At 32.9% G+C, this 17,178-nt stretch overlaps 2 protein-coding genes across 9 annotated transcripts in view; both read left to right on the top strand.

Annotated features, from left to right (window-relative positions):
• LOC145693651 (uncharacterized) overlaps positions 1-14,152 on the top strand; it is a 226,476-nt gene extending 212,324 nt beyond the window's left edge. The window contains exon 4 of the mRNA XM_081769865.1: positions 13,981-14,152. Within this exon, the coding sequence (XP_081625991.1) occupies positions 13,981-14,004 (24 nt within the window). The 3' untranslated portion in view covers positions 14,005-14,152. The remainder of the gene's footprint in view (positions 1-13,980) is intronic.
• Positions 1-17,178, top strand: part of LOC145693650 (uncharacterized) — a 363,723-nt gene that overhangs the window by 83,033 nt on the left and 263,512 nt on the right. The gene's annotated exons all lie outside the window — the stretch shown is intronic.

The following is a 17,178-nucleotide window of genomic DNA, read 5'->3' as shown; positions in this document are numbered from 1 at the left end:
GGATCGCGTTTTATTTCGCTTTATAATAATGTGTCGCCATCTGTTGAAAATTCCGTAACCTCGGTCCACCAAGAAAGTCAACCCTTGGAAAACATACTTCAAGAAGATTTTAATTTAATTGATGAAATTATTAATGAACAAATACAAAATGAAGCAGCAGATGGTACACAATCAAATCAAAATTCCGCAGTTTTAGTAAATTCCGATGAGTTTGGAACATCTGATTATGTGGAGGCTTTATTAAACGAGTTATGTGAAAACGGACAAAATCCTGTGGATGTTGTAAATAATGAAGTACAGGTATCAAGTGTACAATGTTCACGGGATACTCGTGGTTACGGAATGGGTTCTCCACAGCCAAGCACCTCCGGTTACGTTCCTCCAAGTGAACGTAGCGGACATACAGATGTTCAAAATACAGGGGAAGGTAATTTCGAAGTAGTACATGAAAGCAGAAAAAGTTTCACTAAGTTTAACTTGGTGGGACATGAAATTGCGGTAAGGCCAATGGGAAATGAAGAAATTAGAAATCCTGCGGCCTATATTGAAAACCTAATGAACTTCGCATTGGATAATGTACTAAACAATGCGAGACCTAACGATTTTGTTGGAATGTACATTGATTCGTCCAATAGTAAGGATAAAAAAGCAATGTATGTTCCATGGAGACGCCGCAAAGATATTTCTGCTAAGACCGTTTTAGCTTCCATTACTAGAGTGTTAAATAGTAATGAAGACTTCCTTTTAGGTAATCATGTCCTCTTTCGATTTCATATAGTAAATTCCATGTTTGGTGCTGGAAGAACACGTGATAATAATTCCACACTAAACAAATATTTACCGTTAAATGAATTTTTAGTACAACATTTGGTTGAGCTTCCGGGAACCGATAATGACAAACTTTGTTTACCTAAAAGTATTGCTTGGGGTATAGCAAAGCATACCGAAACACGTCAAAATTTGAGTAATTTAACAGATCCAACTAGAGATACATTAAAAGGTAGAGCAATTAAGCTTTGTACTGAGGCAGGTGTTAGCGTTAAAGATGGTTGCGATTTTAATGACGTAGAATTATTTCAGAAACATTTAAGTCCAAACTATGAAATTATTATTTATGAAAAAGTACCCGAAAGCAAACGTGAATTTAGAGTACGTTATCCGGAAACACAAGTACAAAGACCAGAGTTACAAAATGCAAAACCCATCTATATTTATTACGATGAAAGGGGAAGTATTGGGCATTTTCGCCCTATTCGTACAATAACGTCATTTCTAAGAAAAGAAAAGTATTGCTTGCATTGTTTAAAAGGTTTTAATGGTGGTAAACGATTTCATAAGTGTGAGTTAATGTGTTCATCTTGCGAACATATGCACAAAGTAGATGTTACGATGGATAAAATGAAATGCAATGCATGCAATAGATATTTTACTAGGGGTGAATGTTTCGACAATCACTTAAAAGGTAATAAAATTGGCAAGAATGTGTGTGAATATGTGAAAGTTTGCATCAACTGTAATGCACTCTATGATTTAAGAAGACGTAAATCTGATCATACATGTGGTGAATACTTTTGTAGTACGTGTCGTGAACATGTACAGGAAGGTCACTCATGTTATGTGAAGAAAGTAAAACCTACTCATATCAAGAGGTTTCTTTATATTGTCTTTGACGTAGAAACCATGCTCAAACCGGAAAATGAGCGTGGGGAGCGGGAACACGTTGTTTGCTTGGTATGCGTTAGACATGTATGTCATAAATGTATGAATAACGGCATTGATGAAGCCTGCAGTACATGTGGTGATGAAAACGGTAACCGTTCGTTTTCTTTTAAAACCATTGATGAATTTATTACACATATTTTATTAGATAGACCCCAATTTAGTAAAGTCTGTGTCATAAGTCATAATGGTAGTCGTTTTGATAGCATTTTCTGTTTGAGATCTCTCATTGAGTCCCAGCATATCATTCCAAAAACTTTAATTCAGGGTCAAAAGATTTTTAGTATTTCTATTCATAATAAAATCATTTTTAGAGATAGTTATTTGTTTGTTGGTGTAAAATTATCAAAATTACCTAAGACGTTAGGCCTTTCAGAAAATTTAAAGAAGGGAGATTTCCCATACTTGTTTAACACAGTAGAGAACCAAAATTATGTAGGACCATATCCGGGAATAGAGTACTATGATCCTGAATCGCGATCTGCTGAAGAAAGAAAGCGGTTGGAGGGATGGCACCAAGAACGGGTGCAATTGGGAGAGCAATTTAATTTGCAAAAGGAAATGCTGGAGTACTGTGAAAATGATGTGAGAATTCTCACAGAAGCTGTTATTAAATTTAGTAATATCATAGAAGAGAAAACGGGTGGATTACAATGTTTTCTAGTATCGTCTACGATTGCAAGTTTAGCCATGCAAACATATCGTACATCATATCTTCCAGAAGAAAGTATTTCTGTTATACCACCTTTGGGGTACCATTATAAAACAAAAACCAGCGAAAAAGCAATGAAATGGCTAAAGTATATGGAACACCAAATGGGTATAGAAATCCAGCATGCTGGACGAAACGGAGAACAATCTTTTGGAAGGTATAATGTTGACGGATACAATGCAGAGCTTAATGCCGTGTTCGAATTTATGGGGTGTTACTGGCATGCCTGTAAAACGTGTTTTCCAAATAACCGTAATGCCATAATAGATAATGCACATGGTCCGTACAGCACATTTGAAAAAAGGTATGAACATACGGAAATCCGGCGAAAATATTTCACAGAAATTCTAAAAATGAATTTGTATGAAATATGGGAGTGCTCTTGGGATAATAAAGTACGCACAGATGTAGATTTACAAAAGTTCCTTAAAGAACATTGTGATACTACTGCTGACTTTCTTATTCCTAAGAGTTGCTACAACGGAGGCCGTACTGAAGTATTTCGTTCTTATGTGAATTGTGCGGACGATGAATCCATTCTTTATTATGATATTACATCGTTATACCCCTACGTCATGGCAAGGAAACCTCTTCCGGTGGGGGCACCTAAGGTGCATAAGGGGCCGGTTTTCCCAGATGTGGGAAAAATTCATGGGATTGTAAAATGTACTGTATTGGCTCCTAAACAACTCTTTTTTCCCATATTACCGTATGTAGCACAAAGCCGATTAATATTTGGACTTTGTAGGCTATGTATGGAAGGAGAAACTATTGATAATTGCACACATAGTGATACTGAACGTGCATTAACTGGAACTTTTTGTACACCAGAGCTTCACCGTGCTCTTGAAAACGGATATAAAATCGTCAAAATTTATGAAATATGGGAATTCGAACTCATGGGTTCTGAAGATCGGAATTCACCTAGTTTATTCCGGGACTATGTGAATACGTTTCTTCAGATGAAGCAGGAAGCTTCTGGCTATCCTGCTTGGTGTAAAACTGAAGAAGACAAAGATAAGTATATTGACGATTACTATGCTCACGAAGGCATAAAATTAAATAAAGATAATATTAGGACGAACCCTGGACTTAGACAATGCGCGAAGTTGTACCTCAATTCCTTATACGGAAAATGGGGACAGCGCACAGATATGACACTGTGTAATTATTGATAGTGGGGCAGAGTTCCATAGGTACCTTGCTACACCGAGATATGAGGTTCATAGTGTTATTCCAGTTGGTGATGAACATCTTATTCTAACATATAAAGACTTGGAAACCGAAAATGTACCTCTGCAATTTTCCAATGTTGTCCTTGCCGGTTTTATTACTTCATGGGCCAGGCTACAATTATATGATTTACTTGTGACTGTAGGACCTGAAGACGTAATTTATTGTGACACAGACAGTATTATGTTTACGTGTAAAAAAGATAGGGAACCTCCGTTGAAGCTTGGCAGCTATTTGGGTGATCTTACTGATGAAATTGAAGAAGGGTGGGAGTTTGTAACATTTATAGGATTAGGGCCAAAAAATTATAGTATGCGGCTTAAAAATACCGCAGGGGAATTTCGAAATATTTTCAAAATTCGGGGAATTACACTAAATGATAGGACCTCTCAAAGAATAAACTTTGAGAGTTTCTATGGATTAGTGACAGGAAATATTAATTGTACAATTATAGAAAATCCAAATAGCATTGTGCGGAAACAGGGCTTCACTATCTTTTCACGTAAAGAGACAAAAACACACCAAGAGGTAAACAAAAAACGTAAACGTATTGACGATATACAAAGTGACGAACCAATACCAAAAACAAAAAGTTTACCTCATGGATATGTACAATAATAATTTTAGCTTGGCTTATAAGTGATTGTTTTTATTTATTTATTTATTTATTTATTATTTTTAAAAGATCATTAGTAGAGTATGACTATTTATTTATTTATTTATTCCATCGTTTGCTGTGCAAACTTATAAATTGTAAACCAAAGTATACATTTCATTCTAGTCATTCATTTATTCTAGTCATTCATTCATATTTTAGTCATTTCAAGCTTTAATATTTATTGTTTAACTTATTTTTAATTTATTTTTAATTTATGTTGTTAATTGTGTGAGTGAGTGTGTGAATGAGTGTATATAAAGTAAAGTATCTATTGTGTGCATTCAGTTTAATACAAGATGTTAAAGTTTCAACATCCATCAACCATTTTAATTGCTGGTCCTTCACGTGCAGGCAAAACATGTTTTGTAAATCGATTATTAAATGAACGTGATCAAATGTTTACTATGAAATTTAATGAAATTGTTTGGTGTTATGGTGCAGTCATACCAAATTTAGATGTAAGTTCAGAAATTCGATTTATAGAAGGAATTCCAGATATGAATAATTTTGAAATACAAGAAAATTCATTATTAATATTAGATGACTTAATGTCTGAAACCAATGGTGATGTTGCAAACTTATTTACAAAATATGCACATCATAAAAAATTAACAGTAATATTTATTGTTCAAAATTTATTTCCAAAAGGAAAACATGCTCGTGATATAAGTTTAAATGCACATTATATTATAGTATTTAAAAATCCTCGTGATAAATTACAAATACAATATTTAGCAAGACAAATTATGCCACGATATAGTAAACAAGTTGTGAATGTGTTCGAAGATGTAACACGTGAACCTCACACTTATTTGTTATTTGACTTAACTCAAAAAACAAATGATGCATTACGATTACGTACAAATATTTTTCCTAATGAAACACTGCATGTATATGCAAATGTAAAAGACAGTAATTCAGTCATTTACGTTTAGTTTAGTTCAAGATGTTGAAGGTGAAACAACACTTTGATACTCTCCGTGCTTTGTGCAAATGCAAAAGCGCAAAGCGAAAACAAATTATACGACATGCATCTGGTGATTTAATACGTACTATTTCACAAGTTGCTAAAAACACAATAAAAGGAAACATTCCGTTGAATTCGCGTCAGAAGCAACGTTTACGTAGACATAAAAAGATCTTGCGTGCTTTATCTGCACAACGTACAGCACTTAATAAGAAAAAGAAAATTTTATTGCAAAAAGGTGGGGCATTTTTACCATTAATTTTAGGACCATTACTTGGTGCAGTAGCAAGTAGTTTGTTTGGAAGATAAGTATGTCGGAATTTCGTAAAATGATATTAGTGCCTGAAAATGCAATGCAACAAATGCATGCAAATATAAAATCAATAGATTCACATCAATCGCGTTTAGATGAAGAAATGAATAGTATTTTACAACGTCGTAATCTTAGTATTGAAGAAAAATGGAAATTGTATCAGCAAGCATTACAACAATATTTAAATTATACTTCATCAGTTTCACAAAATCCAATTACATTACCTATTATTGAAAAAGATGTTCCTCAAACATCATCATTATTATCTCAAGAAGAAGAAAAAAATAATTCTATTTTACCCTTTGTATCAGACATTTTACAATCAGTACCAAAAACACAACGAAGGAAAACAGATCTATTATTAAAACAGTTAACAAGTTCTGATAAAATTCATTGGGATCAAACAGGAACAGTACGTATTCAAGGAAAAATAATACCAGGTTCTAATATTATTGATTTAATAAATGATGTTGTTCGTACACGAAAATATTCAAGAAATCCTATAGGCATTCACGAGTTTAAAAATTTATTGGATGATCTTAATGTACCACGTGAATTTATTTCTACTCCTATAGTGAAATCACATAGCAAAGTTAAAAAATCACAAAGTCCAACACTACTAACAAATATTTTTAAAAACTGGAAAGAATATAAAATGTAAATAAAAAATGGGAAAATTGTCAAAATTATATTATGATTATACGAATCCTGCTTCTTTATCGAGTATTAAAACATTACAAACAAAAACAAAATTATCAAAAAAGAAAATTAAAAATTGGTTAGCATCTCAAGATGCATATACATTACATGCAACAGCACGTAAAGTTTTTGAACGTAAACAATATTATGTTAGTGCACCAAATGAAACATTACAAATGGATTTAGCAGATATGCAAAATATTGCAAAGTATAACAAAAATTATAAATATATATTATGTTGTATTGATATTTTTTCACGGTATGCGTATTGTGTTCCCTTAAAAACAAAAACAGGTCCTGAAATGGCAAAAGCAATCAAAAAAATTTTAAAAAATTTTAAACTACCCGTGTTTAATGTACAAACGGATTTAGGTACAGAATTTTATAATCGGCATGTAAAACGTTTATTTAAAGAATACGAAATTAATCATTATAGTGTACATTCAGAAATTAAATGTGCATTAGCTGAACGGTTTATAAGAACATTAAAAGAAAAATTGTATCGTTATTTTACGGCTAAAAATACATACCGTTATATAGATGTCTTAGATCAATTTGTAAAAAATTATAATCATTCGTATCATAGTAGTATTAAAATGGCACCGGCCAATGTAAATTACTCTAATATTGATCAAGTTTTGAATACGTTGTACGGTGATAAAGTGAATAAAAAGAAATTAACATGTAAATTTCAACCTGGTGATTATGTGCGTGTTAGTAAATATAAACATAAATTAGAAAAGGGATATTTACCAAAATGGTCACAAGAAATTTTTATTGTTGATAAATGTATTCCGACAAATCCTATTACATATAAATTAAAAGATTGGAATGATGAGGAAATTAAAGGAATATTTTACACAGAAGAATTACAAAAAGTAAATGTAAATTCAAACAAAACATTTTTAATTGAAAAAGTACTAAAACGAAAAAAAGATATGATGTATGTAAAGTGGTTGGGATATCCATCAAGTATGAATTCATGGATTAAAACAAATTCTGTTCAGTCTTCAAAATGAGTTCAATGATAGAACATGATTTCTATGTTACTCTTCCTTCAAATGCTAGTAGTGAAATTTTTACTAATAATACAACTTCTTCATTTATAGTAAAGTTAGCACAACCTATTCACTTAAGTGAAGGAGAATGGTATGTTGCCTTAACACAACTTAATGTTCCTTTTAGTTTTTATAATGTAGGTAAAAATGAAAAAATTGTAATTGAAACCATCGTTAATGATGAACTTGAAATTGCTCATGTTGATATTACACCAGGATACTATACTTCTATTTCATCCATTTTAGAAATGATTCCTGAAGAATTACGAATGTTAAAATATTATAAAAATAAAAATCAAGTTGGAATTAGACATTCTTTAAAATTGAAAGATTTTTGTGTTATTGGAATGACACGCGGATTGCAACATTTACTTGGATTTATAAATGAAAATACAACAGAGTTTACAGATGCTGTTTTTGTAAAACCAGTTAATGAAGATGTTCCAACCGTAACACGTGCAAAATTTCCATGCAATTTAGAATATAATATACCAAACGTTTTTAATGTTTGTGTTGATATTGTAAAACAACAAGAAAATATTGGACCAGTACTTCGTAAAGTTAGTGCCTATAATATTGAGCACGGAGATGTAAAATGTTTTCTATTTCACACACCACAATATGTTAAAGTTGTAAAATCTTATTTTAATACGATTGAAGTAAACTTAAAAGATGAGCACGGTTTAAAATTGCCATTTGAATTTGGAACTTCAAACTTAACACTTCACTTTAAACGAAAATGATTTCTGAAAGTATTGATGATAGTTTTTACATTACACTTGTATCAAACGCAAGTACTGATGTATATCCTAGAAATAGTCCAACACATTTTATTAATCAACTAAAAAATAATATTCAATTATCAGAAACCGATTGGCATGTAGGATTAAGTGAATTACATGTTCCTTTAACATGTTATAATGTTAACGATGGAGAAAATGTTATGTGGTATAAAATAAAAAATGAAGAAGCACAAAAAGGTAAAATTGTAACTGGATATTATCACTCTGCACATCATATCATTGATGAATTAAATAAAATATCAAAAGATATAAAATTTTCTATATCAAATGTTGTACAAGTAGATTGTAGTGATCGTGTTGAATATGCCTTATTATCACCAACATTAGCAATGCAATTAGGACTTCGTCAACATAAAGATCTTGTTTTGTATAAACGTGGATTTAAACAACCATATGTTGATATTGGATATCCTCATCAAATTTTTATTTATACTGATATCATACAATATCAGTTTCTAGGTGATACAAAAGCACCTTTATTACGTATTGCAACAATATCAAATGTAAAATACGGTAAAGTAAAAACATTAACATTTCAAGATATTCATTATCTTCCACTTGCAAAGTTTTCATTTAACAGTATTGAAATACTATTAAAAGACCATGCAGGACGAAATTTGCCATTTCGTTCTGGGACACTAAGTGTTACACTTCATTTTAAGCGCTCTCCTAATAAAAAGTAATTAATCAATTAATTATATTTTAAAAATGAAATTTAGACGACAATACGGACATGGTATCCCATACTTTTCAGGACCTGTATATCAACGTGGACATGGTATAGGTAGTTTCTTCCAAGGATTATTTCGTTTTGCATTACCATTTCTTAAACAGGGTGCAAAAACTTTAGGTCGACAAGCATTACAAACGGGAATACAAGTAGCGGGTGATGTATTAGAAGATAAACCATTTAAAGAATCTGTTCGTGCACGTGTAAAACAAGCTGGTGAAACATTAAAGACAAAAGCTGTTAACAAAGTTGGTCAGTTATTAACTGGAAGTGGTAAGAGACGGCCACGCAAGCGTAAAGCTCCGGCAATTGTTCGTTTTGGACCTCCAACTAAACGTAAGCGTACAAACAAAAGCAAAAGAAAAGTAAAAAGAAAAATAAGTCGTGTTACAGATATATTTTCATAATGGCACTACTTAATTCAAACAGTGTTGAATGCTGTACCAATGATTTCGATTTATTTAGTACTCCAATGACACAAACTGCAATTGAATCTTGCTTTAATGCTGAATATCGTCCAATTTCAACATTAAGTTCTGATGGACCTATTGAATTTTTTATTCCCGGTGAAACAGGAGAATTTATTCATACTGCATATCTTTATCTTTACGTACGTTGTAAAATTACAAAACCTGATGACACACTATTAGCTGACACTGATGTTGTAGCACCAACAAATAATTTCCTACATTCATTATTTAGTCAAATTGACATTTCATTAAATGATAAATTAATTACTTCTTCATCAGGATTTTATCCTTATCGTGCGTACCTTGAAACATTATTAAATTATTCCCGTGATGCTTCTGATACACATTTAAAATTAGGTATGTGGTATAAAGATACTGCTAAACAATTTGATACCATAGGTAATGCTAATGTAGGTTTTCAACAACGTGCTAATTATATTAAAAATAGTAAATCATTTGAAATGTATGGTCGTCTGTATACAGATATTGCTGGATTACCAAGAGCACTTGTAAATAAAGTAGGTCTTCGTATAAAATTACATCGTAGTAAAGATGCTTTTTGTTTATTATCTCCTGTAAATACTTCTTATAAAGTAAAACTTGAAGATGTTACTCTACATATACGTCGCATTGATGTTGCACCTCATTTGGCAATGGAAATCAATACTAATATGAATCACGAAACAACAAAATATCCCCTTACAAGAGTACAAACAAGATCGTATACTATTCCTGCAAACGTTAATTCATACAATCTTGATAATATTTTTCTGGGTAACGTACCTAAAGGTGTTGTTATCGGGTTTGTTTCCAATTCGGCATTTAATGGAAAATCTGAACTAAATCCATTTCATTTTCAACACTTTAACGTTAACAAACTGCAGCTACAAGTTGGATCAAAATCTTTTCCTCCCAGTCCCCTCACCCCCGATTTTAAAAACAATTTGTATCTTCTAAGTTACCATTCTCTGTTTTCCGGTACTGGTTTATATTATAAAGATGATGCACATACTATTACTCCTGAAGAATATCCACACGGCTATACTCTTTATGCATTTATTCTATCACCTACAGCAACATTAGATGACTGCACTTGGGACCTTGTGCGTGATGCGCCTGTAAATATTAAAGTTTCCTTTTCTGAAAATTTAACTGAGCCTATAACATGTATTGTTTACGCTCAGTTTGATTCTTTAATTCAAATTGATAAAGATAGAAATATATATACTGATAATACTTTTTAAAAGTATCATTTTAATAAAAGAAGTATAACTGTTCACTTCTAAGCATATGAATTACATGTGTCCTACTGGTACAACGTGCGTTAAACATTGTATATTGTAATATTTGTGCTTGATTATTCAAAGAGTTGCAAGGTATCATACTATGAAGTTTCTCAAAAGTATTTTTTATGCGTTAGCACCATTCATCGTTATTGGAAAAGTTATAAAAAAATCTGTCATGAATATTTTAAACATGTTATTTCGTTTTATGAAAATATTCCATATACTCCACTAGGTCTTCCAACATATACGCGTATAAAGTGAAGTGAAGTGATGTGAATTTAAAAAACAAAAGTTATGTACACGGATGATTTAATAAAAGTGTTACTTCGTGATAAACTTACTGGTGCAAATGTGCATGGCATTTATCCTATTGATAGAATACCAAAAACTGTACAACCACCAGCTGGACTTATTATAAATTTAAGCAATTCATCTTCAAGTGGTACACATTGGGTGTGTGTATTCATTGATGAAAATCAAAGAGGATACTATTTCGATAGCCTAGCATTACCATTTCCAAAAGAAATAAAAACTTTTTTAAATAAAAATTGTAAAATATATTTTACAAATAGTTCCGCATATCAAGATGATAATTCAATCTTGTGTGGACAATTTGTGTTGTACTTTCTGCATCATATTGTACGAAAGAAAAGCTTTAACGAATGTTTAAATTTGTTCAAAACAAATAATCTTAAACAAAATGATAAAATTGTATTCAATCATGTAACCAATATATTGAAAAAGAAAAAACAAGTAGATTAGTTTAATAAAATTTTTTTTATTTACAATTTAAAATCTTGTATTTTTATTTACAAGAACATATCATATATCCTTTTTACAACTTTGCAAATGCATTAGTTAATGTTATAGTACGTTGAAACTTCCACCAATAACATAACTGTTGTGCATTACGAAATGCACATCCTGATTTTTTATCAAGTTTAATATTTTGTTCATGAAAAGTACAATAATCATTAAATACGTTTGCTTGCATTGTGTTTAATGGTGGACACTGTTTACTTTCCAAATCAATAACATTAGCTAGTGCAAAAATATTTTTAATCCAAAGTGTTTTTTCTGCACCTTTACAATAAAAGGTTGCATCTTGTTTACAAAGTTGATATATAAGGTTACGTATGTGTGATACAGTATAACCGCATTTATCATTCCAAGTTAATCCATGTAAGTTTAATGTTAACCATTCAATTTGTTTTTGACAACCTAATGGAAGTATATTGTATTCTACTGGTGATTTTATTAAACAATGCAAATTTACTGTATCATCACACGCAGTTAAACAAAATTCACGTATAATAAATTCATGATTTGAAATCTTAAAACCTTGTATGTCAATAATATATTCATTAACACCTGGTGAAATTTTATGTTTACGTTCTAAGAAAAATGGTATAATTTGTCCAATAAATTCAGTGTTCTTTAAACAATCACGCACTTTGCGTGTAAAGTTTATACTTGAAATTTCACTATGGTGTTCTTCAAACACTTCAAATAAATCAATAAGAGTTATATCGTTGGATAAATATCCTACAGCAAAAGTTCCAATATCATGATGAAATAAACATTAATGTTCAAGATGCAGCAAACATTGTTCACAAGAAATATTATTATTAAAGCGTAAGTATGCACTTATAGTTTTTAAAACACAAACTTCACTAATATGTTCTTCACTACATGATACACAAAAATTATTTTCGAAATACATTATGTACAGTACGTTTTCTTAACACACTTCACTATAGTCGTTCGATCTGTCTTTTTCAAGAAAAATACTTAAAAGTTCTTTTCGTACATTCACATCCACTGATAGTTCACCAAATGTAATATTAAAATAATCTCTTGTTAATGGGGTAATAACTGTATGTGTTTCTGCATAAATGTCAAATAATTCCTCTTGTACACGAGGATTCACTAACACAGACCAAACACGAATGTCTAAAACGTCGTCATTACAGTAAAAACATTCATGAGACCATTCACATGTATCATGCCAATAACATGCATAGCATATTAAATAATCATTTGGTTTCCATTTCAGTATACAATCTCTTACACAGTTCACATCCACATAATTAACACCACATTCACAGTTCCAACTTAATTCTGATAAATCAGGTGAACATGGCGGCGTATCCACATTTGATACCGCTTCGTCATTTAATTCCGCCTCAAAATCTGAGTTATCTTGCGAAAATTCATACACTTCATTATCTATTCCCGCCTCACTATCACTTGCATAAACTTTTATATTATCGTTTTCATATCTTTCTAATTCATGTTCATCAAATGTACAATCTGGAGAATCTGGATATTCATTCTCACCGTCTAACTTATGCTTCACATCAACGTCTTCTACAAACTGACGGTTCTCCATCGCTAACAAAACTATACATGCCTATTTTTTAAAACCAATATTTAAATAAAAATTTCAAATGACGTCACGCGCTCGCGCCCGCGCACGCGGGTATTTTCCGTTCGCGCCTTCCCGCCCCGCGTCCGCGTTTCCGCCGCCGCCGGGTTAAAAATTCTTTTTATAACAATCCACTATTGTTCGTCACCTAAATTATTATTCTTTAACGCATACAGCTGCAAGGTTTCTCTTTTATTATTTTTTACATACACCTGCAAGGTTTCTCTTTTATTATTCTTTATAACAATTTACCCTTGTTCAACAAGTTTCCAAGGTTTTTTAAAAATCATTTATCTTTTCAACTTTGACATCTTTTATTATTCTCTTTTATGTCACTACTATACATACAATAGTACAACAACCATTACCTGTCATCATATGTCATTTAAACAATACTGTATTTCTATACAACTATACTCTCTTCCCATTGTCTGCGGTGCCACCCACTGGTGCTTCATTATTACGAATACAATAGGTTCCTATTGTTATAACAAAGGACCCCTGGGTCGAAGGTATGTGGACATATCCCGATATCCCTACTTACATGCCATCTTGATAATATTAAGCCATAAAAAGAAACATGTGAAATAAAAATCATATACCGTATGTAGATTTATGTTTCTTGTAGCCTTCACACTGGAAAGCAGAGTTTGCAGATGAACCAACAAACAATAAACTAAAAATAATTTAGAAGCGTTTTGAACCTTGTATTCGGTCAATAACAATCCAAATATTCTATCAATAGCTTCACCGTATCCCTACAAATAGGTGCTGCTGTTAACTAGTGTAGGCATTCATGTAGTTTCATTTGTGTTCTCTCTGAAATTGGTAAATCACTTAAGAAAATCAACAGCTTTAGTCCAGTTAAAGTTACAGCTTCATCAAAGTTTTCGTTTCTTCGCAGGGAATGCAGGAAACTCCAGCTTGACTAAAACAGCCTAAAAATAATCCTTTCATCTTTGTTTACCTATAAAGCGTTAATAACCATGCATCCCATTGAATCTTGGATCTTCTATGGCGTGTATGAATCATCTTCCTGCTTTTTCTGCTAACGAAGTGAGATATCTAAGATAGACTGTTTACTAAATAGAGAAACTTAAATATCTTGATCAAATGTTACTCTTTGAGTTTTTTTGTTCAGCACTATTTTGCTGATTGCTATTTTTAGTAAAATAAATTCTTGTTTCATCTTTAATATCTAATAACTGTTAAGCTGTAAATTTTTCAAACGTAATAAATTAACATGAATTCTGCTTTCTGATCTTTTTCTTTTTTCTGGAAGATGGGCAGCCGTTATGACTTACTGGTAGATCGGTTACGTTCGATATGCTGGGCCGCTGTACACAACTTGTTCATTGTTCATGGTAAATTCATTTTGCACTATCATCATCTCCCGTAGCAGGTGGATGGGACAGAACCTTGAAACGTCAAGCTAAATACGTAATTTTACTTTTGAGATATCAGATTTGTTTATTTATTTAAGCGTTCGGAAACTGCTTAAGGCTTCTTCCTGTGCTAGACATCTAAATCTAAAACATGGCATTTGATTGTTTATTTAATATGTCTTTTGTACACCGAGGTTATATAAAGCGGAGCATACTGTTTAAGTCTTCAGGGCCCTTCCCAGTATTTTTTTTTTTCGCATAATGACTCACAATAATAAACAATTCGTAATTTTGAAAAGTGGGTGATTTAATACTTATAAAATGTTGCAAAAATTTGAAAGTCCGATAATTATGACATCATTAACTACGCGCCCAAATTTATGGCCAAAAATCAAACTCCTGAACACAATTATTAATCGATTTAATACGAGGGTGATTCAGAAAGTAATCCCTCCAAGATTATACCTTTATTTGTGTTTGACAGATAGCACCGATACAGATATCAGTGGAAAGCTTGCATTGTCAGCTATAAATTGTGGTGTCATTTTTCAATGTAGTCCCCATTAGGGTAACATACTTGCACCAACGCGAAACAAGATTTTTCATGCCGTCGGCGAAGAATTGCGGTGCCTGCTGGCGACACCAATGCCTAACTGCAGCTTCCATTTCCGTATCATAACTGTAGCGTTGGCCGTGAAGGTGATCCTTAAGTTTGAGGAGGAAGAGCTAAAAGTCTCATGGGGCAAGATGCGGAGTATAGGCAGGATGAGATAGAATGTCAACAAACACTTTGCTAGCAGATGGGACAACTTTGAATTATTTTGGCTGAGGAAAGGACATGTGGCGGTACTCCATCGACTGATGCTTTATTTGCGGGTCGTAATGATGTATCCACGATTCGTTGCCGGCGACGAATGTACCTGGGTGCACAATGTTCCTCAGTCAGAAATTCAATGACGGCCCCCTGCTTCAAGCTGGAACGAGAAGTGGTAGGAACGTGAAACAAATTACATTCTTTAGCTTAAACATCAGTCCATTAATAATAAACAGTTTAGAATGTTTGCAGTACTATTGGCCAAGTAGTGGGCTTGGAGGCATTACTTGCTGAAGCACCCTCATAACATGTTAGAAATACTATCTTGGTAACTCTCTTAAGATTTGATATCCTTAATTGTCGTTAACACTTTGACTCCTGGTCTTATACTATGGCAAATTCCAGCTTCTTATCTGTGTAGTGCATTTTTAAAAGTGCAGGTCTGTCAGATTGTAGAAAAAGATTCTTCTCGTCTCATTTATTAGACGAGACGAGACGATAAATTTCCCATATTGTAAGTTGGGGAAGTAAAACGAGTGCTAATAACTGTATTACCCTCATGAGTACTGAAGTCAACCAAGTGTGGAGAGTCTTTACTCTATCCCCACACTTAAATACTTTGTGCCTTCCTGGCCTGTCCCGGAAAGGAGACAACCTTTACTTTAATTACACAGTCACACACAAAAAATAAGAGTTCTGTGCACCGGACCTCGGGCGTGGATTCCATGTACTTTGTTACACAGAATCTAAATTTCGAAACCCTAGAACAATTAACTGTGTCAGTTTTGTTTCATGGATAAAAAACGTGCGTCCTCTCTATCCAAAATCACGGCGAGCTGACACGGCGAAAGAACTGACACGGCGAATCGTCACAGGATTTCGAAATTTTGATTCGGCGTAACAAAATACATCGAATTCATAATGTGGTATCCACTGCACAACTTTTGTTTTTGTCTGGTTGTGTTACGTGGTATCCTCCGTATTCAAAATCGCTCGAGTTTTTCGCCCATAAAAATTGACTCGGTCAATCTCGTAGGGTTTCAAAATATGGATTCTGGCTAACAAAATATATCGAATTCATACTCTGAGTTCCGCTGCACAGAACTTTATATATGTGTGTGTGGTTATCTTATATGTGTATCCTCCTTATTCAAAACCACTCAGGTTTTTCGCCCATAAAAAATGACCCGGTCAATCGTCCTGAGATTTTGAAATTTGGATTCTGTGTAGCAAGATACATCGAATCCATACAGTGGGGTACCCTCCACATAACTTTTATTTTTTGTGTATCGAATCCATAGAGTGGGGTACCCTCCACAGAACTTTTATTCTTATGTGTATCAAATCCATACCGTGGGGTACCCTCCACAGAACTTTTATTTTTGTGTATCGAATCCATACCGTGGAGTACCCTCTACAGAACTTTTATTTTTTTTTGTGTATCGAATCCATACAGTGGGGTACCCTCCACAGAACTTTTATTTTTTGTGTATCGAATCCATACCGTGGAGCACCCTCCACAGAAATTTTATTTTTTTGTGTATCGAATCCATACAGTGGAGTACCCTCCACATAACTTTTATTTTTTTGTGTATCGAATCCATACAGTGGGGTACCCTCTACAGAACTTTTATTTTTTTGTGTATCGAATCCATACAGTGGGGTACCCTCCACAGAACTTTTATTTTTTGTGTATCGAATCCATACCGTGGAGCACCCTCCACAGAAATTTTATTTTTTTGTGTATCGAATCCATACAGTGGAGTACCCTCCACATAACTTTTATTTTTTTGTGTATCGAATCCATACAGTGGAGTACCCTCCACATAACTTTTATTTTTTTGTGTATCGAATCCATACCGTGGGGTACCCTCCACATAACTTTTATTTTTTTGTGTATCGA

This window comes from Thermobia domestica, chromosome 8 (genome assembly GCF_964235325.1).
Source record: "Thermobia domestica chromosome 8, izTheDome1.hap1.1, whole genome shotgun sequence".
Classification (NCBI taxonomy): domain Eukaryota; kingdom Metazoa; phylum Arthropoda; class Insecta; order Zygentoma; family Lepismatidae; genus Thermobia; species Thermobia domestica.
The sequence above is the reverse complement of the archived record's forward strand: the minus strand, read 5'-3'. Positions and strand labels throughout refer to the sequence as shown.